Source organism: Lutra lutra, chromosome 4 (genome assembly GCF_902655055.1).
Source record: "Lutra lutra chromosome 4, mLutLut1.2, whole genome shotgun sequence".
Lineage (NCBI taxonomy): Eukaryota > Metazoa > Chordata > Mammalia > Carnivora > Mustelidae > Lutra > Lutra lutra.
The window spans coordinates 192,636,948-192,657,331 of record NC_062281.1 but is presented as its reverse complement, the minus strand read 5'-3'; the positions used below and the strand labels follow the sequence as shown (position 1 = coordinate 192,657,331).

At 58.3% G+C, this 20,384-nt stretch overlaps 1 protein-coding gene across 6 annotated transcripts in view; it reads left to right on the top strand.

The window, feature by feature from the left end:
- CAMTA1 (calmodulin binding transcription activator 1) overlaps positions 1-20,384 on the top strand; it is an 826,942-nt gene that overhangs the window by 709,562 nt on the left and 96,996 nt on the right. For all 6 annotated transcript variants that reach the window (XM_047724086.1, XM_047724083.1, XM_047724087.1 and 3 more), the window contains one exon: positions 10,715-10,868. In XM_047724086.1, the coding sequence (XP_047580042.1) occupies positions 10,715-10,868 (154 nt within the window). The remainder of the gene's footprint in view (positions 1-10,714; positions 10,869-20,384) is intronic.

Sequence of the window (20,384 nt, the reverse complement as noted above, 5' to 3'; positions counted from 1 at the left end):
AGAGTCCTGCATCCCAGCAAACGTCCAAGATGTCTTACCTCAGGGCTGGCTAGAGGGACTCTTGCTGTGACTTTAAACAAATCAAAAATGAGTTCAAGGTGAGAGCAGGAGAAAAACCCAACAATCTCATTCAAGATCAGGCTCTGCCAGCTCCAAGGTGACAGCTGCCTGCAGCCCTGGCAGGTGTCCGGCAAGTGGAAAATGACAGGTGGAGGCTGGACAGCCCTGCTGACACGCCCAGCCTTGGACCCCACCCGGTGGGTACCCCCGGATCTGGGTCCCAGAGAGAGATGACCCCAAACATTCTGACCTCCTTCCAGAACCCCGTACAGATCAGCCACCCAGAAACTCATATCACCCATTACAAAAAAATCTAGAATTTCTCCTTTTCAGCCCGTGTCCCCCTTGGGCTAACCAGTCTCATATGCTAACTGGCCGCTGTGCAGAGTTTGTGCTAAAATTACCGTCCTGAGCTCCAAGGGGAGCTCTTACTCCTAGCATTTGGGGATCTGGTAAAACAAAACAAAACAAAACACACACACATTCACCTCCCCTTTCTGACCTAAAACACTTAAATTGCATTTCCTCTCGGCTTTTGTCTTTTTGACCAGAAAAGTCCTTATCTTGGTGTCGCCATGGCCACGGCCCTTCCTCCATGGGTAGCCCCCACCCCGGCACTCACTAAGGCCCATCGTGTTGCCAGTAAAGAGCCGTTGCTGCTCTGAGTCCAGCTCCCGGGGCACCCAGCTCACCAAGGCTCCATCCTTCGGTCCCAGCAACGACTTTGGACACGAGCGTCCGTGAACCCCGAGGTCTCCCTGGGTTTGCCGAGAGCGCGGGGCCCACCCACCTCCACAGCCCATTTGTTTTGATCTTCCCGAGGCATCACCTTGCGCTTTGCCCACTACGGGCTCCATCTGTCACTCTGCACCCGCCAGTGCCACCCCACGAGGTCCTCTCAGGACCCGTTGCAAACTTTGGGCACTTTACAGGCATTTCGTCACCCGTAAAAGTTTAGTGTCGTCTGCAGTGAGGTTGTACTGGGCCTCCCTTCCCTTAGATCATTTGTAACGACTCTAAATGAGGCCAGGCCTGGCCCCACGCCACCGTGGCTCTCGAATCTTCTGAGTCCAGAAAGCGGCCCCCACGCCCCGCCGCACAGGTGCGCTCCGCGGCCAGGTCTTGCAGCACAATGGAAGGTTCTTCATGACGGTGGTCTCGAAGGATGGCTTGACCTTCTAGGGGGCCTTGGGGTCAGGCCTTCTCAGAGGCTTCCAGAAGGTCGGGACTGGTGGCCTGACCGGCGTCCCTCGAAGCCCACGTGTCCTTAAGTGTGCCAGGGAGGGGGGCAGGGGACAGTGACTCTTCTTCCTGCCAGCACCACCCGGTGTCCGGGATGCAGCCGCAGCTGTGCCAGGCGCAGGTTCCCGCATCACCTGCGGGCTGGAGGGGCCAGCTCAGGGCCGGCCGCTCAGCCAGCACGGCTCCCGGAACTCCACACCTGGCAGAAATTGTTGAAGTCTATTCCCGCGACTGGAAAACTCTAGTAATTGTGTAGTAACAACGGCAGCGGCAGCACTCGGCAATTACCCAGGGTTTTCATCTTCAGACCACTTTACCCACATTAACTAATTAAGCCTCCCAGCCTCCCTCCGAGACTGGGAAGGGCTGCAGCCCCGGACTCCCCGCGGTGCGCACGCTGGCTTAATGAGGGCAGCCCGGTGGAGGGGGCGGGGGGGGTGCTGGCCCCGGGCCACCGGCCTCTGCCCCCACATGGAGCAGGAGAGGAGGCCCCATGTGGGCCCTCCCCTCTGGCCATAACCCCGAGACCCCCACCCTGCGGGGCCCAGGCTGGGGAGCAGGGAGGCCGCCTGCATCCCTGGCCATGCAGTGTGGAGGCCAGGCCTGGCCAGTGGCCAAGTGCTCCTTTCCTGGCTGTCCCCCTGCCCCACCTCACACTCCCACCCAAACACAGGGGGTGTCCTGTGGGCCTTCTTGATGTGGAGATGGGGACTCTGCTGCCTAGGCCCTGCCTGCCCTGAGAAGCTCCCAAGCCAGTGCTGAAGCAGGGACTTCCAGCCCTGCCCCTGTTCCCATCAGCTCCCAGCGCCCTGCATGACCCAGCCAGGCTCCCCCGACTTCTCTGTGCTCCAGCCACTGCCCGGGGCCCTGAGGCTGGACGCACAGTCACCCATCGCCCCTGCTGGCTCCGGCCAGTCCCCTTGGAGCCCCAGGGCCCAGGTGGAGGGAAGGCGTGGGACTCGGGGCTCGAGTGAGCGATGGCATTCTGAGCAGTCAGGAGTCTCCATCCCCGGGAGGCGTGACAATAGCACCTGCGGCCGTGGCCGTGGGTTGTTGAAGGCCCTAAGTGAGGGGTGGCCAGTGGGGCTCAAAGGTGGGGTCCCGCACGCAGCTGACACTCAGGAGCGATCTTTGCAAATAGAGGTGCCCACCGGGAGGTGTGTGCTGGGGGTACGGGCATGTCCCTGCCCCCCCCCCACCGAGAGCAGCAGAGAGGATGTAAAATGTAGCGGTTCCGGACACGGAGTTCTCTGCAGAGGGAGGAGAGAACTAACTGGGAGGGGGGTAGCAGCCGGCAGGAGCCCTGGGCAGCCGGGCCCGCCCACCCGCCCTCCTCAGGGAGCGCGTTCCTGTGTGTCCTGCAGCTACCGGCGGCCCTCAGCGGGGACCCGAGCCGAGAGAACTGGAGCCTGCCCAGGGCCCCATGACTGGCCTCGCTTCTGATAGGGACGCGGCTTTACCCAGAGCAGAGGAGAGATGCCGGACTGCCCCGGGCAGCCGGAGCGCAGGCAAGAGGACTTTCTCTGCCTCACAGCGCGGTCCCACCCACGGCCCCGAGCTGCCTGGTCTCATCGTTCATTCATTCCCTAATAAATCCCGCCCTTCTTTCTGCCGGCTTTGCACTCCTGTTTTATGGGCATCTACCCCATTTATGAAGCACCCAGGTACAGGGAAGGCTCAGCCTCTTAAGATCAGGCTCATGGGGTTTCAGGATGTGTGTCAACGGTGCTCACGCGACAGAGGCCATGAAAGAACATACATGTGGCGCGCTCGGGGCTGAGTCACTCTCGGTCACCCCGCCCCCCACCCGGGCCGGCCGCGTGGGCCACCCCCTGCCACGCACCTGGAGGCGAGTGGGGAGGTGTGTGGCACTATTACACGCTATTATGACTTTCTGGGTAATGTATACATTTTCACTATCACACAGCCTCTCTCCTTCATTTTTCATGAGAACTGGCATGAGATTAATGACTGAGCCACAGAAGAAACGGAGCGCCACGCCACTCTGATTTATCGACCACTTAGCGTTGATGAAGCTGCAAACAAGAGTCAAGCAGATGTTGCAGCTGCATTTTTCTTTATCAAAACCAACAGCTTTTTGCATTTTTAACCACTTCTTGCACGGCTGGCCTGCTTCCTGCACAAAAGGGGTTGCTGGCTCGGGGCCTCCTCCTCCTTCCCATGGAGGAGGACGGGCCCCGGCTGGGGGTCGGGCGACCCCCTGGCACCCAGCAGTGGACAAAATCCAGCGGAGGCCCAGAGGAGGACGCGACACCCCAAGGCTCTGCCTCTGGGAGACTCGGGGCCCCCAGCCGGCCCCCTGGTAGAGAGCTCATGGCTGCACCTTCAGCCCATTCCAGAGCCTGCTGCACACCTGGCTCAGCTGTCCCCTGCAAGCTGGAATGTCTCCCCCCAACTTCCCTCTTGAGCCCACAGCAGATTACTGAACCCCCATTCAAATCAGCAGCATCTGGACCTTGCTCGCAAGCCCTGGCTTGGGGTCAAGCCCTCCCTGGGCTCCTTATGGCCTTGCCTGTCTCCCAGCCAGGTCAAGGCCAGTCACAGTCCTCCCCCTGCTAAAGGGCAGCCACGGAGGCTCAGCCAGGTCAAGTGCTTGCCCACACTGGAGCACCCCGCCCCCTGGGCCCTACCCTGGACCTCTTGGGAGCCGGAGCCACAGGGCTTGGCTGCAGGGTGAAAGTTGGAGCTCTCTGGGGACTGGGAGAAGGCTTAGTGCCCCGTCCAAGTCTCTGTGACTAGGATAGGGTGCTCCCATCCACCCGTGGCCACTACCTGCTTGGGCTCGTCTGCTGTGCCTCCTGGTCTGTTTTCCTCTTCCCTTCCTCCTCCCCTCCTCTGCCTCTCTCTCCTGCCTCCAGCCCTGGCCCGAGGTCCAGTCCTCCACAGAGGGTGAGTCCGGTTCCCCCCCGCAGGATCTCTGCTAGGAAAGCCTGTGGGCACCATCAGAGAGACACGGCCCTCTGCTGCCTGCCGCTTTCCCAGGCTGCACCTGCTCGGCCCCGGCATGAGGGTCCAGAAATGTGTCATTCCCCAGGGGCTGCTGCAGATTAATGTGGATCACAAGTCCGCTCCTGGCCCCCCCGACTGCCGCCCGCCCCTGCCGCCTGGTAATGGCGACCCACCCAGGGGGAGCAGGGATGCGTTCTTTTCCAAACCAGTCTCCCTCTCTCAGATTCCATCACCAGTCACTAAGAAGATTAAATGGGCAGCCTTGCTTTCTCCCCACTGCTGGGCCAGCATCTCCCTCCTGCTTCTCCCCACAGGACCCCCGTGGTCCAGGACGCCCAGGTCAGGAGGGATGAGCCCAGGATCGAAGGGGACACTCAGTTGCCCATCTGGCCCCCGTTCCGCTCCAGTCTTCCTGAAAGGAAGCCCCATCCCGGAGTAGGGGGAGGAACTTTGCCCATGCCGACCAGGAAGGGGAGAGCCGTGTGGACAGGGCACCACATTGGGGCAGGGATTCCTCAGAAACTCAGATGCCATGTGGGCCTCGGGCCGGACCAGGGAGGGATCCTGGGGTAAAGGGGATGGTTCTGGAGCATCCAAAACCCCAACGCCCCAGAGACCCAAGAACAGGCTAGGAGGAGCTGTCTTCCAGTAGCTGCTGACAGTCATTTCCTTTGGTTTTGAACTGTAGCCATGGTTCCCAATCTGTGTTCCAGAGCACACTAGGGTCCCAAGAGGGGCTCAGGCTGACGTTCAAAAAAGCTTGGGAAGCCTGTCTACTGCAACACCCAGGAGGCTCTCCTGCCAAGCAGGGTGCCTTAAAGACTGACCAGTCCTGCCGTAAAGGAGCCTGTGTGACTTTGGCAAAGCATTCCCTTTCTGGAACATTCCTAACCCCTCCTGTGCTTCTAGATGTTAAGGGCCTTGACTTGTTCTCCCTAGACTTCCCTTTGTCCCCAAGGGTCAGGTGGAATATGCCCTTTGGTAAAAGTGTCTTAGGAGACCAACTAACTCTGGCCCCCAGGACACACCCTTCCAGCACCTTCAGCCTCCCGACGCATCTCTGCCCTGCAGAGTCCTGGCAGCCTGGAACTACTAGGTCAGCCCCCAAATCCAAACCTCACATTTTCACATGAAAACTGGGGTGGCACTGGGTCAAGGGGCCGGCTTAGCCCTGGGCCCCCTCAGGTGCTGTCACCCCACTTCCAAGAGGACAGACACCTCCTCCTTCTCCTCCCCCTTCTCCTGAGTCTGTGTGTCCCTCAGGAAGACACACGTGGGGATCTCCTGAATGGGTGTCAAATGCTGAGTCACCAGAGTGGAGACAGCTGTCCCCATACCGACTCCCCCAGCGAGGTCGGCAGCCCGGCTGGGTCCATGCCCCGTGCCCCAGGGGTCACTCAGCTGTCCTGCACCCTCCTCACACAGCAGGTGCGGGCACTGGGTTTGGGGAGTCGGCCACCAAAGGAGCCTGGCCTTCGGAGCTCATACATCGGTGGGAAAATGGACCAAGCAATAGTTGCTCAGAACCAAGGAATGGGGGTGAGAGCCAAATAGGAAGTGGCGAAGGGTGCTGGGACCACAGGAGGGCCCCCCCCCCTTCCAAGGGGTCTCAGAGTAAGGTGTGCAGGCAGAGTTGAGGTTGAGACTTGCAGGACGTGTGGACCGGAGCACACCAGCTGGAGAAGGGCTCAGGAAGGAACAGGCCGTCTGGGGAAGGGGACTGTCCGGCCGGGTGGGCCAAGGAGGGTGTGAGGCCAGGAGCGGCTCTGGAGAGAAGTGGACGGCATGCCTTAGCCATGTCAGGACTGTGAGCTTCCCTCGCAGGGCCGGGGAGGCTGCCCCGAATCACAGGACTGTGGCTGCTGGCCCGAGATTGCGGGTGGGGACGGACGCCAGAGCGGAAGTGAGGAGGCCTCTGGAGGGTCCATGTGGCAGGGGTGAGGGGCGGGCAGCGGGGGTGGGGGACAGAGTGGGTGGGAGAAATGACAGAGCTCTCTTGGACGGCTGTGGAGGGGGAAGGAGTGAGAAGAATGATGTGCACGGCAGGGGGAGGGCCAAGTGGGCCACGCGGACATCGGGCTCTACCCTGCGAGCCAGGGGTCCTTTGGAAGCCCTGACAGGGCCTGTCGAGGGGCAGTCGGACAGTGAGCCTGAGCCACATGGAGAGTTGGGGCTGGGGAGAGGAAGCTGGGATCCTCGCCACACAGTGGTTGTAGGGCCGTGACGCTGCATGAGGTCACTAAGAAAGGAGCAGGACGAGGGCCCCGCTGGGAGGCGCGGAGGAAGGGGAGTCTCTGTGCGCTCAGAGGAAAACCAGGACAGAGGGGCTGCCCTGGAGAGGGAGCACGTTTTAAGCGGATAAACTGCCCACTAGCTTCACTCCGGTCATTCTGTCGGAAAAATACCAGAGTTCGGTTTGGTTTGAGGCCTGGTCCGGTGGTGCGCGGGTGTTAGAGGAGCGGGACTCCTTCCTGTCCGGAGGGCACCTCACTCCTCTCAGGGGCCCTGCGGTGGCTGTTTCCACCTGCGCGTGAGGAACTTGAGGCATCAAAAGGAAGGGATGGGATCACCTAGTCCACTGGGCTTTCCTGAATCTTCTGGAATGTCTGAGACTCTTACGTACCCTCAGCAGCAGCCACCCCCATAGATCTCCCTCTCCCAGGCCTTCAGTACCAGACTGGGCCTCCTGGAATTCAGGGGGGTGGGGAGGAGACTCATCTTCAAGGGTCCTGCTGCCTTTGTGGGCTTCAGCTCTAGTATGTTCACAGAAGTCCCCTCGCCCAGGGAGGAGCCTCTAGACAGCCTGTTGTATGCCCCCCAACCTGTAAGACCAGACCTGAGTGGCAAACCCCAGGGAAACATGCAAGCAGCCCAGGAAGACAAAGGCCAGGTTGCTGCACAACTGTCCAGAATCCGGAGTCCTGGCGGGTCTGCCGGGCTGCATCTCGGCTGGGTCCCCCTGAGCAGGGCATGGGCGAGCGCCTCCCCCCGCCCCAACCCCGTGCACAGTCAGCAGAGCAGCTCTGGGCCAGGATCTGACTCTGTTAGGAGCACTTCCTGAAGCTCATGCACTGGGACTCTCTGGCTAATATGTTTTTCTCCCGAAAACACCCAATAAAATGTACCACTAGGGCACCTGGGTGGCTCAGTGGGTTAAAGCCTCCGCCTTCGGCTCAGGTCATGATCCCAGGGTCCTGGGATCGAGCCCTGTATTGGGCTCTCTGCTCAGCAGGGAGCCTGCTTCCCTTCCTCTCTCTCTCTGCCTGCCTCTCTGCCTACTTGTGATCTCTGTCAAATAAAAAAATAAAATCTTTTTTTTTAAAAAAACATACCACTAATGAATAAAATCGCCACGTTGCCAAGAGGCAATGTGTGCCCCAAATTTCCAAAAACACTTGACTCACTTCCATTTAATTTATCTTAAAACCAGTCCCAGCCAGGAAGTCATCCCTTAAAATTCAGCTCGGGAGTTTCAGCCGCAGGATCCCCAGGCCCGAGGGTGGAATCTTTGCTGGAGACACAGACCATGATGCCATCTGCTCCTGTGGTTCTTAATCCCAAGCCCAGACTCCTCGAACCCTCACGGGCTGGCACCTTCTTCCTAACTGTATCAAGGCCACAGAGCAGCCACAGGCCCAGAGCAAAGCCTCCACGTTGGGCACATTCCCTGATTCAACAGGAACAGTGATGGATCTAGACCCCCTAGATCAGTGTTTACAGATGTGGGGTACACAGGCCACTGGATCTGTGAACCCCTGAAATGCAGGGTTGATGAGCCTTGGGTAGTTTTGAAGCTGGGCGTGGGCTATCCACAGCCTTCATCAAATTCTCCAAGAGGCCTGAGACCCAAGAAAGGGTAAGGATCAGCCTTGCCTCTTGGCTTCCTAGGAACGCGTTTTCAGAAAAGACCGCTCTGCCCTTCGTAGACCCAGAAACGAGAAGCCAGATGTCAGTGGCACACAAGCTGGGAAGCGTGAGGATGGGGAATCCCGAGACAGCCTAATTCAATTCTACAAACACGAAATGAGCACTGGTCATTGCCAGACACTGCCCCTGTTGTGAGGGAGTTCAAGGAGGCAGAGGGCCACAGACTGGGAAGACACAAATCCCATCCTGCCGTGGTGGACCTATGGAGGGTGAGGTATCAGGGAAGACTTCCTGGAGGAGGAGGCGATCCTTGTGCCTGTCCTCAGAGACCGAATGGGAGCTGGTTATGCAGAAATGCAGCTAGGCCCTGAAGAAGGAACAGAGCTTCCTGAAACTCTGGGTGCACAGTGAAGGTGGTGCTTTGCTCCCCAAGCTTCACCACCTTGCCCCACCCCCCACAGCCTCCCCAAGGACCCCACCTGAGCTCAGTGAGGCCATGGGGCAGGAAGCTACAGCCCTTTCATCTCCCAAGCAGCTGACATCCTGGCTTCTTTCCAATGTGCTCCTGCACAGGGGCTGGGATCAGATGAACCCCGGGGGCTCTGGGGGGCCTGCAGCCCTTTGATCCTTTCTCGTCTTGCTCAGCAGCTAGTGCTGCCACCTGGCCAGGCCCAGGCAGGAACCCCCAGCCCAGACGCAACCCTGGGGAGGCCAGTACATCTGGGGAGGAACACAAGGCAGGGACTTGGAAGTACCACCCATTCCTCCTGACTCCCCATCCATGTGATGCGCAGAACAGACCTACCTACCTAGCTCTGGGGCATATTGCAAGGATAAAGTGAAATGCAAGGTGGGAAAGCACTTAGACCAAGCAAAAAAGAGGCCACCAGATGTCTTGGCAGGCCTGGAATTTGGAGTCCGAACCCTGGCTTCCAGCCCAGGCTCTGTCCCCGGCCACACAGCTTTGCCGCAGTCCACTGGCTGCAGACGGAGGGCGCTCTCCCCGGCCCTGCCTGGCCCTGCCCAGCCCAGCCGGCCTCCCCGGCCCACTCGGGCACCGCATGAGATAATGGCTGGAAAGTGCCCCAAGAAGAATAACATACTGTGCCAATGTCAGGGATTATCAGCGTTATGAAGGAGCGTGATTGCCGCAATCCAGAAAAGCTGCCATTAACGAGGAGGGCCCTGTTCGTGTTGATTTAATTTCCTGGTTAACTGAGCGTTGGCAAGAAGAAAAAAAAACTCCGTGTTTCAACCCTTATTGGAAATCTTTTTAAATTATGCCAGTCTACTTTCTCGTACTGGTCATGGCGTACTCTTGGGTCTTTATTTATGAATGCACTGATTGATTCACATAATCATCTATGACTCTCGCTCTGACCACATCCCAAAAGGCAACAGTAGGCCTGGCCTCCTCCATGCTGGAGGTCCTCGTGCCCTCCCAGGACTTGCCGGCAGGTGTCACTCAAAAAAAGCAGAGGACACAGGTCTAGGGGAAAGCCTGGGGTAGAGCCTTCTAAGTGCCTGTATCCCTAGGGGTTCTGGGCTTATTAATATAATGCTAGAGATTTCTTTATGGTTTAAGCAATGCCTTCTGCTTGGGGTAGAAGGTGTTTCTGGACTTACCCAGATATACTCTAAAGTGTTATGATTGGGTTTTTGGTTTTTGTTTTTTTTTGTTTTTAACAAACTTGTCAGGCCTGATGTGGCCAAGTAAATGGCCTTGGGTTCCGGAGGGCCACAGAAAGCTGTGGAAGGCACATGGTCTCTGCAGGGAAGCTCCTGCCCCACCAGATCCCCTCGGGAGGTCTCTAGCAGAGCTGGTGGTGGGCAGAAAGGCTTGGAGGGCGTTTGGAATTGATTCTCATGGCAAGAGGTTGACCCATTTCCATAGAACCATCTGGTGGCAAAATGAGGTCTTCACACAGAGCGTTCTTTCTGTTCTAAAGGCTTCCCAGGGGGAGTGTCCAGAGGCTCTGAGTGACAGCCGCCTCCTGGGTGCTGCTCAGAAGTAACACGCTAATGGGGCTGCTCGTCCAGGGAGAAGCCCACGGGCTAAAGGGCAGGGGGGCTGTCCAGCCCTTAGAGGCGGGGCACCTCCATTGCTGGGGAGGAAGGGGGTGATGATGCCTGTGTGGGGGGCGTCTAGCAAGCTGTGGTGAGGAAATGCTCAGACCAGGGGCCAGAGCTCCTGGGCAGCCATCGGCATAAAGTCCCGGATGCTAGACCAGTGATATGTCCGGCCTCATGTGTGGTCCTTTATGCACCAATCAGCCCTTGTGGTTTGCAGCTGGGGGTGATTTTGTCCCTCGGGGGACAGTGGGTAATGGCTGGAGACACTCCTGGTTGTCACACCTGGGGAGGGGGCAGGGTTTACTAGCTTCCCATGGGTGGAAACCAGTGTCCAGGGCAGCCCCGCACCAGAGAAGGATCTCGTTCCAGATGTCAGCAGTGCCAAGGATGAGAAAGCCTGGTGTGGGGATGCTCGGCCTATCTGCACCTGCTCGGGGGGGAAGTCCCCTTGGATGGGCTCCATGCCTCCCTCATGCTGCCCGTCTCTGTACTCTCCCTGCAGAACCCCGACATCGTCCTGGTGCACTACCTGAATGTCCCAGCCATTGAGGACTGCGGGAAGCCCTGCGGCCCCATCCTCTGCTCCATCAACACCGACAAGAAGGAGTGGGCGAAATGGACAAAAGAGGAGCTCATCGGGCAGCTGAAACCCATGTGTGAGTACTGAGCAGCCCCGGTCCAGCCGCCCCGGGGTCCAGCACTGGAGGCCAGGCCAGCACCACACGGGTGGGTCAGAGGCCCTCTGTGGTCATCCTGCTCAGACACTAGTGACCACAGCTTTCCTAAGGTCACCCCCCCACCCTACTCTCGCTTGACTCTCTGAGCCCCCTACACACTAGCCAGGGCCCAGAACATTGGGGACTGCGGACCCACATTGCAGATGGCAATGGTGAGGCTCAGAGGCACGAGGCCATGTCCGTGAGGAGCAGAACCAAGGGAGCCAGGCACTGCTGTCTTGTGGGCCACAGACGGGCGAGCAGCTGAGGTCCGGGGACAGTGAGGCCTAGAGACAGAGGAGGGGCTGGCCAGAACTGGCCTGCCTCCAGCCCCCAGCCCATCTGCTCCCGGACGTGGGGCTGGCTCCACCGGAGGCTCCCAGACTGGGTGGCATGCTGATGACCAGAATGAGCTGGATTTCGTTTTTCCAGCAAAGTGATGTTCTCTGAAGCATCTGACAGGTGCAGCTCTCTGAATGCAGAACGCCCGGGGAGTCTGGAGAGCTGGGCACGGCTTGTGCCTCATTTCCACGGGTAGCCGCTGGGGGCTCTCGGTGGCCTCTCCTTGCCGCCTGGACTCAGGAAGAACAGACACGGGTCTGCCAGACCCGAGAAGACCCAGACAGTGCGCAGGGCCCAGGGTTCCAGAACATTCTTCTCTGAGGCTCAGTGAAAAGACATGTCATCATACAGGACCTAAGAGAAGGGGTCCCCGGGTCCCTTGGAGCCCGTGCCGTCCTTGGAAACAGGGCTGCAGGAAAGAGGCTGATGGACATATATACAGAGAGCAGCTGAAATGTCTTTTCCTGGGGGACCATGAGCGTCCTGTTGCTGGGAGTATCCAGGCTGAGGCCTGATGGTCCCCACAGTGACCAGCTCATCCTCAGAGGTCCTCAGAGCTCAGACTGGGGCATTACCCCCCATTCTCAAGGTTGGGGTTAGGGACAGGAAGGGCAGAGGGGTCTGGGTGGGAAGGGAGACCCCAATGGGCCAAGGCCCAGCCACCCAGGGGCCGGGCCCCGAGACTGGGCCATCCTCCTGAGCCAGGAGCTGGGGGGGTACCCCCAGTGATCTTGGCCTTGATGCCCTGGCTCCAGGAATCTAGAACGAGGAGGCCCAGGGGCCTTCTAGGCTCAGGGTGTGTCCCATGGAATCCTTCTTAACTACAGATATGACACACCCATCTTGTTTAAACCTCCTGCTGTCCCCAGGGTGGGTCACTCTCCCCTGTCCTCGTCTGCATATCCCATGCCTCTGCCCTCAGCAGACACATCAGCTCTTCTGTAGGCCCTGCCCCACTCCAGGCTTCACACGGCCCCCCACCCCCCACCTAGCTGCCTCAGGACCTCCAGGGAGACCCCAGACTGAAGCTAGCCTCCGTGCTTCACTAGAGCCCCCCCCGCCGCTACCTCTTCAGTACTCTGCAGAGCAACCAGAAACCGGGAAGACCCTGCAGCTAACCCCCAGGAAACTTCCCTGTGCTCCGCCGTCCCCTGGGCCCTGTACAGTGCTGGGCACATGCACGCTGGTCAGATGGTTGAGTGTAAAGTGTCTGGGCCCAGCTTTGGTGCACTCCCCACAGGGGTCTGAGCGATGGTTTCAGTAACAGTGGGCACCAATGTCACGTGAGCAGGGCAGGGCAGCCCAAGCCAGGGAGCCAAGAGGCAGGCACATCCCTGTTCTGTGACCACTTCACTGTGTGACCTCAGGCCAGTCACTCACCCTCTGCTCTAAGTCCCCTTCTGTAGGTGAAGGAAAGAATCCAGAGTCTGTACCAAGATCCGTAGCCCCCAGCCGGCCCCTCCAGGCCCAGCTCTGCAGAGCCAGGTCCGAAGCACTGGGGCCACGATTTCACCCTACTTCCAGAAGGTTCTGGAGACCGTGTTAGCCAGAGTTTAGTCCGAAGGCAAAGATGCCTTTTGTGGTGTCCACATGGTCCGAGCCTTGGGCCTGGGTCCTCCCCAGCATACACAGAGGGCCCTTGGCCTAGAAGCCACCCATGGCCACTGTCCTCCTTCTTGTATTCTGTCTGCTCCCTTTTCCTTTCCTCCTTGCCTCTACCTCCCACAATACACCACCACCCCCCGCCACGTGGGAGCCTCCCCATGACAGACAGGAACACCTAGGGGCAAGGGGATTAAGCTCTGTGAAATCTGGGGGTGCCATCCAGACCCGAGTCAGCCTCTGACGCTTAATTGGAGGAAAGCCTGCAATGCATCATGAAAATCATGTGAAACCACCACCAACTCCCCGTAAATCTAATAGCACTTGGCGCGCCCGTGTATCTGGGGGCAAGGAGCGAGCCGCACGGGGTTCCTGAGCGTGCACGTGTGCGTGGCGCTGGTTAGAGACGCGCGGCCTGGAAGTCAGGCCCCAGTGCAAGCGTCACGCACGACCAGCCTTGGCACACGCGCAGGGCACCAGCCAACCGCGTTGGGGGAAGGCAGAGGTGCGCGGGGAGCCGAGAAGGCATCAGATTGGGCTCCAAAATCCGGCGTGCCGCCCAACGCTGGAGCCAAACACATCAGCTTCATCACATTTTCACATAAATCACATTCCTTCAAAGACTTCACAGCTTGATTTCCTGATGTTTCCAAATTTCTGTGCCCTACAGCAGAGTTGTCAGTGGTTCAATCACAATGTTGTGCTTATCGGTGGTGAAGGGAAACTCGGGTGCGCAGCCCTTGCCTCACCTGTTGCAAGATGGTGGCGGGGGGGGCGGATCCTTGTTCTTGAGCCCGGGGGGTCTAACAAATGCCGGCTTCTAAGCCATACTGACTTTGAGAACCTACCTTGATGCTCGCAATTGTGCCGTTGGGTCTCACGGGGGGTTCCCTTCAATCTGCCGTCTGAGGGATGCTTCTTACAAAATTAAATAAAGAAAGAAAGAAAGGGAAAAATTAAGATATCTAGTAGGAATTCCCAGTGTGTTTCCAAAGATGCTTCTTACCTTTTGCAAACCCTTCCGTGGCAGTTAGAATACCAGGCAGGTGCGGCTGAGACCAAAACAACAGTGACTCTCATCAAAGAGAATGTTTCACGCTCACACAGCAGTTTGGGTTGACATGGCAGCCGCAGAGCGTTGGGGATCAGCCCCCTGGGCTCCTTGTAGCTGGCGACTCTGCCATCCCTGGGGTGCCACTGTCTTGTCTGTGGTACAGCTCTTACCATTGTAACTGCATTCCAGCCAGTGGGACGCAGGGAAGACAAGTGGAGGGCAAGCTGCTTCCTTTCAAGAACAGGACCCAGAGGTTGTACACAACACTTCCACTCCTATGTTATGGGCCAGAATTTGGTAATATGGTTACCCTTGTTTGCAAAGGAGTCTGGGAAGTGTAGTCTCATGCTAAGCACTGCCATCTTAACACACTTGAGGGAATAAGGTTCTGCGTGTGAGTCATCCAGAGCCGAATGGAACCGAGTTCAGCCTGGGGTGTCCCTGTGGGGTCTCAACTGAGAATCAGTTGCCTTAGGTCAAGGCCTGAGAATGATTGTCTCAGGCCCCATCTGAGGGTTGGAGTTTAGAGAATTCAATTGAATGTGATCTACAGCTCAGTATGTCTCATCCTGGAAATTCTGGGGTCTGTTCCAGTGCAGCTGGTCTGAGAGCCCCAGCTTTGGACCATCAAACCACCACAGTGGGAGCAAGGGACTGGGCAGGTGGGATCCTATCATCCCGGGTCAACTTTGAGTGGAGAAGAATGCCAGGGAGCTCCGTGCTGCAGTGCTGCTGCTGGGAAACGTGCTCAGTGATTCTTGGCTGCCCAGAACCACAGTGGCTCTGAACCACTGTGCTCTGGACCTTCCACTCTTGGCTCTACTGGGGCCTGCAGGAAGTCAGATGGGGCCCTTGGAGGGATCCCCTCCTCTGAGCATCCGTGGCTTTCTGCCTGGCCCCATTCCTTGGCAGCCTGGGAGGGGACAGGCATGCCAGCCACTTCCCAGCTAGCAGGAGACAAGAGGATGCCATCCACAGTGAGAGATGAGGGCATGAATTTTTTTTTTAAAGATTTTATTTATTTATTTGACAGAGAGAGATCACAAGTAGACAGAGAAGCAGGCAGAAAGAGAGGGAAGCAGGCTCCCTGCTGAGCAGAGAGCCCGATGCGGGACTTGATCCCAGGACCCTGAGATCATGACCTGAGCCGAAGGCAGCGGCTTAACCCACTGACCCACCCAGGTGCCCGAGGGCATGAATTTTAAGCTGTGTTCACAGCCCTTCCTGGAAAGGGATCGTGCCCCAGCTGTCCTTCCCAGGGGATCCTCTTGGAGCACGCTGGCTGGCCAGGAGGCTCTGCATTGCCAAGTGAGCTCAGGCCTTCCTGCAAACCTCCGCAGCCCCAGAGATCACCATGCATCACCCCAGAGATGCCCTAGAGGTGCCCCTCCTTGGCCCAAGAGATCACCCCAGAGATCAACGCCCTCTGGGCTTGGCTCTACTCGGACTGCCTTTCCAGGTCCCGAGACCTGTGGGTGGGAAAACAGGAGGGCTGGCTGGGGAGCCTGCCTGGTCCCCAGGCCTGCAACCACACATGTAGTTAAGTCCAGGGTTCCTGGAGACAGGGAACCCTACGCTGCTGGAAGTAGCTGATGTGGCAGAGAGGCTGGAGGGGAGCGGGCTCAGCAGCAGGCACGCATGTCTCCCAGGAGCTCCTCAGCCACCCGCACTTGAAGCCAAGGGAACCCTCTGTGTCCAGAGCCCCCAGCCCGTTCTCCACCTGTCTGAGCTGCCCAGACCGCACAGCACCCAAGGCTGGCTTGATATAGTCAGTGCGTCTGTTGTTGTCTCATAATTTTCCAGACAAAGACCAAAGATCCAGTAAGGGGGCGGTGTTTATTTGTTTTGCTTTTTTGCTTAGATTGTAATCCTGGTGATTATAGAATATCAAGAAGTAAAATCAACAAAGGCTTTCCTTTCCGGCCCCGCACGGAATCCCGTTCCTGGTCGATTAGCGCCACCTGGCGGCCAGCAGTGAGCCAGGAATGAGCTTGGACATGGCCAGGCTGGCCGCCGCTGGGGCTAAGGGGCGGCTGGGGCTCCCCACCCAATGCTCCGAGGCCCAAGAAGGCTGGGCAGAGACGCTGGCTCAGTGCCAGGAGCAGCGATCACTGAAACAGCCTGGGCAGATTGATCAAAGGCACACTCCCAGCCCGTCAGCCACCAGCCCCTGAGGCTGTCTGATTCCACAGGTCTGGGTAAGATTCTCATGCTTTCTGAGAGATCCCAGCCCAAATCAGGCTCCGGCAAGAGGCCCACCACCACCCGTGTTGTGGAGATCAGGGTCGCCACCCTTCTGGGGCCACAGGCCTCCTTGAGCATCAGATGGTTCTCCCATCCACGTGGGAGGGAAGCACCAAGAATGGAGGATGTAATTGGCCCCGTGAAGTCTTCCCATAGACTCTGGGCCAAGATATGCTACCCTAGAAGTTTCCTTGGGTTAAAAGTCTTACCTTAGAGGCAGGCACATAATAGGGTCTTACAGACATTATTGACTTGAACTCGTGAGCAACGCGGTGTGCCATGAGCAGGAGCACATCTGTGTCCCCACGGCAGGCCCCCGGTCCAGGACAGCAGTGCTGCCCCTAAGAACAGAGGCACTCACCAGTGGCTGGAATGCGTGAGAGCCGGAAGGTTCTGCCCTGCTCCCTGCCTGGGTCCACAGGATGTGGCATCACGGTGGGGAGGTGAAGACAGTACAGAAGGGCCCGGAGAAGATTTTCCTGCCCGTTTCACTTGTCCCTGTGGTTGGGTGGGGGGGCTGCCAGCACGGGGAGCAGGCAGAGTGGGTCCCCTTATGTCCCCAGTTTCTGCCAGTGCGCCTTCCTGGCTCCTCCCACCCTGACCAGAGGACAGCAGGCCGTGGGCATCAGAGACCAGTTGGTTTCCTTTTCTGCTTGCAGGACCAGACTTGCTTTGCAAATGGGCTCCCTCAGGCTAAATTGGGTTTGGCGGATCTGGCTCCCAAGTAGGAAAACTGAAAGAGAAATACTTCTTTAGGTTTCCTGTCTCTCCCTGGCGGCTTGGGCACCTCCCACCCCCGGCTGTTACAGAGTGCCCCTCTCTGTCTTACCCATTCCCTAATCCAATGAGCTCGGGTGGAGTGCATCCCCAGGCGGTGGTGGAGGCCACGGGGGCCCCACCCACACCCCGTGCACGACTGCCACCCAGAGCTGACGGGGACTTGCTCAGCGCAAGACTTTGGATTCGTTGCCAATATTAAAATCTGCAGATTTTCAGCTTCTCTTTGAATATTGAAGGTTCTGGTACACACAGTTAGGAGCCAAGAGGCAGCCACCTCAGTGCCGCCTGCCTCCCAGCATGGAGGTACCCCCTCCAGACCCCAGGAGGAGGCATCTGATTCCAGCATCCTTACAAGCCCAGAGGCTCAAAAGAAGTGAGATGGCAACAGTTCAGAGTCCCATGTGGTCCCCTGCCCCCCTGCCAGGGGCTTGGCAGGGCTGCTCAGTCAGGGGGTCCCTCCTGCCGTCTCTGCCGCTAAGCAGGGCCTCGGGAAATGGTCTGCCATGAAGCTTGAACAGACGAGAAGATTCCAGAGCCCACATGGCTCCCTGGATGTGGGATAACGGCTGGAGCTTCTCTGCCGGCCAGCTGAGCTTCCGACATTAGACAGCCAGAGCTCCAGGCACATTCACGCTCGTCCGAAGAGGGCACAAAGAATTCCCTGCCTCAGCAACCATGCCACTTAGCAAATCGGGAGGAGATTCTGAGAGCCTCCATCCGACTGACCCCACAATGTCACTTCCTGGGCCCGCTTAGCAGGAAAACCCCCAGCGGAGGCAGCCTTGTGTGTCACTGGGACCCTAGTGGGAGGCCAGGCGCCCGGCGCAGGGAGCCATCCCTATATGGCCTGGACAGCCCGGACGGTCCTCTCCCTGCCCCTCACCCCCCAGGCCTCAGGCCCCTTCCACCTGCAAGACATGTTCCATTCTAAGGCCCTCAACCTTTCTCCACACACAAGTGTCTACCGTTGGAAAAAGGTGCTCCCCGCCATGATGATGTCCCACGACCCCAGACTTCCAGAACCAGGAACTACAAGCTCCTTGGGGACCCCATACTTGTGACCCTAGGCACACACACCCTTCTGTCCCCACCACACTCCTCCAGATGAGATTTCTGGAAATGTTGTCCTTGGGGCCCATAGGAGAACAGAGCTGAGGGCACAGTGGGGGAAACAGAATGGCATGTGGGTGTCTAGATACAAGGAGTCAAATCTAATGAGAATTTTATCCAGTTGAACCCAGCAAGCAGAAGCAGGGTCTTTATTCCAGTCAACAAGAACACAGTCAAGATGAGACCAGTGGCGGTTGGGTCCCATTGACCTAGTTGCCATGGAGACAGCCTTAGTGTCAACAACACGCAGGATCCAAACCGGCTCATTCAGGCAAGAGGCGGTTGGCAGGCCCCCTCCAGCTGCCCCCATCATGTGGCTCCTGGGAAGGGAACCCACAGGTCCAGGGTTGCCTGGGAGCTCCCCAGTTCATACCATCGTGCAGCCAGATGATCCCAGAGCCCCCGTCAGTCTCCCAAGGGGACCCGTCTGCCAGGTCACATGGCCACCCTATTTATAGGTTGTGACTGAGGGTTGAGGACCTGGGCAGGAGTCCTGGATGAATCCAAGCTGATGAGGAAGGAGGAAGGGACCGCCCTGACCCCCCACAGGCCTTGTGTTCAGTGTGGGGGGCGGGGTGATCATCTTTGTCACCAACATCCCTCGTGTCACCTGCTTGCCACAGCACCGAGAAATCTCTTCCATGCAGAGAAAGCCAAATGCCAGTTCCAGCAGGCACGGACTGTGGCTACTGCAGTGACCCAAGCTCCCGGCAGCATGCCCTGTCACACCTCTAGAAGTTTCTGCCCTGCAGAGCAAAGAGGGCCAGGCTCTCACCAGCCCTCCAGAGCCGCAGTGGGGCCAGGTGGGGAGCTTTCCAAGCTCTCCTTTCTGACTCTATCCAGCTCCTCTCCAAACGGTTCCAGGCACAATGTTTCAGAACAGAAAGGGGGTCTGTCTCCGCATCCTGGGCCCTGGTATGCCTCAGAGCTCCTGTGGACACCATCAAATCAGAATCCTGGGGGTGGGCCCCACTCTCCATCTCTAAAGTCCCTTGGGGAACATGCGGTCGGGTGAGGCACCCATTTTACACGTGAGCAAAGTGAGGCCAGGAGAAATCGAAGACCCTCCTGAGATCACATGTGCGTGAGGAAAAGAGTGGCAGAGGCGCACCCCTGACCTCAGGCAGCGCGTCCCCTCAGCCCGGCCCCCCCTCCCCCGCAGCTCTTCCCATACAGCTAGCTGGGACATTGAGGTGAGAAATTCACCCTACCCTGCCCTAAGTTCCGCCGCTGCTTAGGGCAGCCACGGCGAGAACAGACATTTGTGGCTTCTGCAGGCACCCGGTCTCTGACTCAGTGGGTCTCCTCCCCACCCCACCCCCAATGACTGGAAAGCCAGGCAAGGGAGCCTTGTCTCAGACTGAAACCCTGCCCCCCGCAAGTCCAACCTTCTCTGGGAGGAGGCTTTCTTTGAGCTCCCGTCTTTTGTAGAAATTTCTCCTAAGCGCACCCCAGTGTGCCGAGAGGACTGAGGCCAAGCAGCACCCAGGGACCCTGGCAGCCCAGGTGTGGAACCGGGACGAGCTCCTCACACAAGGCTTCCTCCCTGTCTTGCCGGCGTCTGGTCTTCCGTGGCGAGTCCTGCCTCCCACTTCCTGCCCTAGGTTGGTGGCCCTGCCTGGCTGCTCGCTTGGCCCTTCTGAGGCCGCTGGCACCCTCCATGGTCAGGATGGGCTGGGGGCTGGGGGACAGCCCCCAGCCCAGCCCCTGGTTCCGGGGTCCCCTGCACGGTCACCACCCGGGAAATCAGACAGCCTGTCCCTCGGCAGTGAAGTGAGTCCTGCTGTGAGAGCAGGGAACTCTCGCTCTCCTGATGGGAGATCTCGCCTTCCCGCGCCCTCGAATGAGCCTTCCAGCCCTTCCTCCATCCCTGGAGGGGTGTGGGCTGGGGAGGCCCTGGCGGACAGCGGGACACTGCAACCCCTCCCACCCCCACTCACCTGCTGTGTGACTGTGGGCAAGTCACTAACTTTCCTGCCTTAGTCCTCACATGAATGAAATGAGACGATAATGCTTCCTCAAAGGATTGTGGAGGGTTTAGAGACATAATGTCTGGACAGGGGGCGTCTCACACTTGAGCCAGCATCAAATCTCCTGGAGGGCTTTTTAGGACCCAGATCTGAGGCCTACGGACAGAATTTCTTACTCGGTGGGTCTGGGTAAGGCGTGGGGATGTGTGTTTCTAGCAGGATCCCAGGCGTTATATTGCTTCTGGGACCCCAGTCTGAGAACCACTGCCCAATGCCCTGTCCACCATCAAGGCTCCAGAGGGGATAGATAACATTTGTGATGTAGTCGACACATAAAGAATCCACCACAGTGCC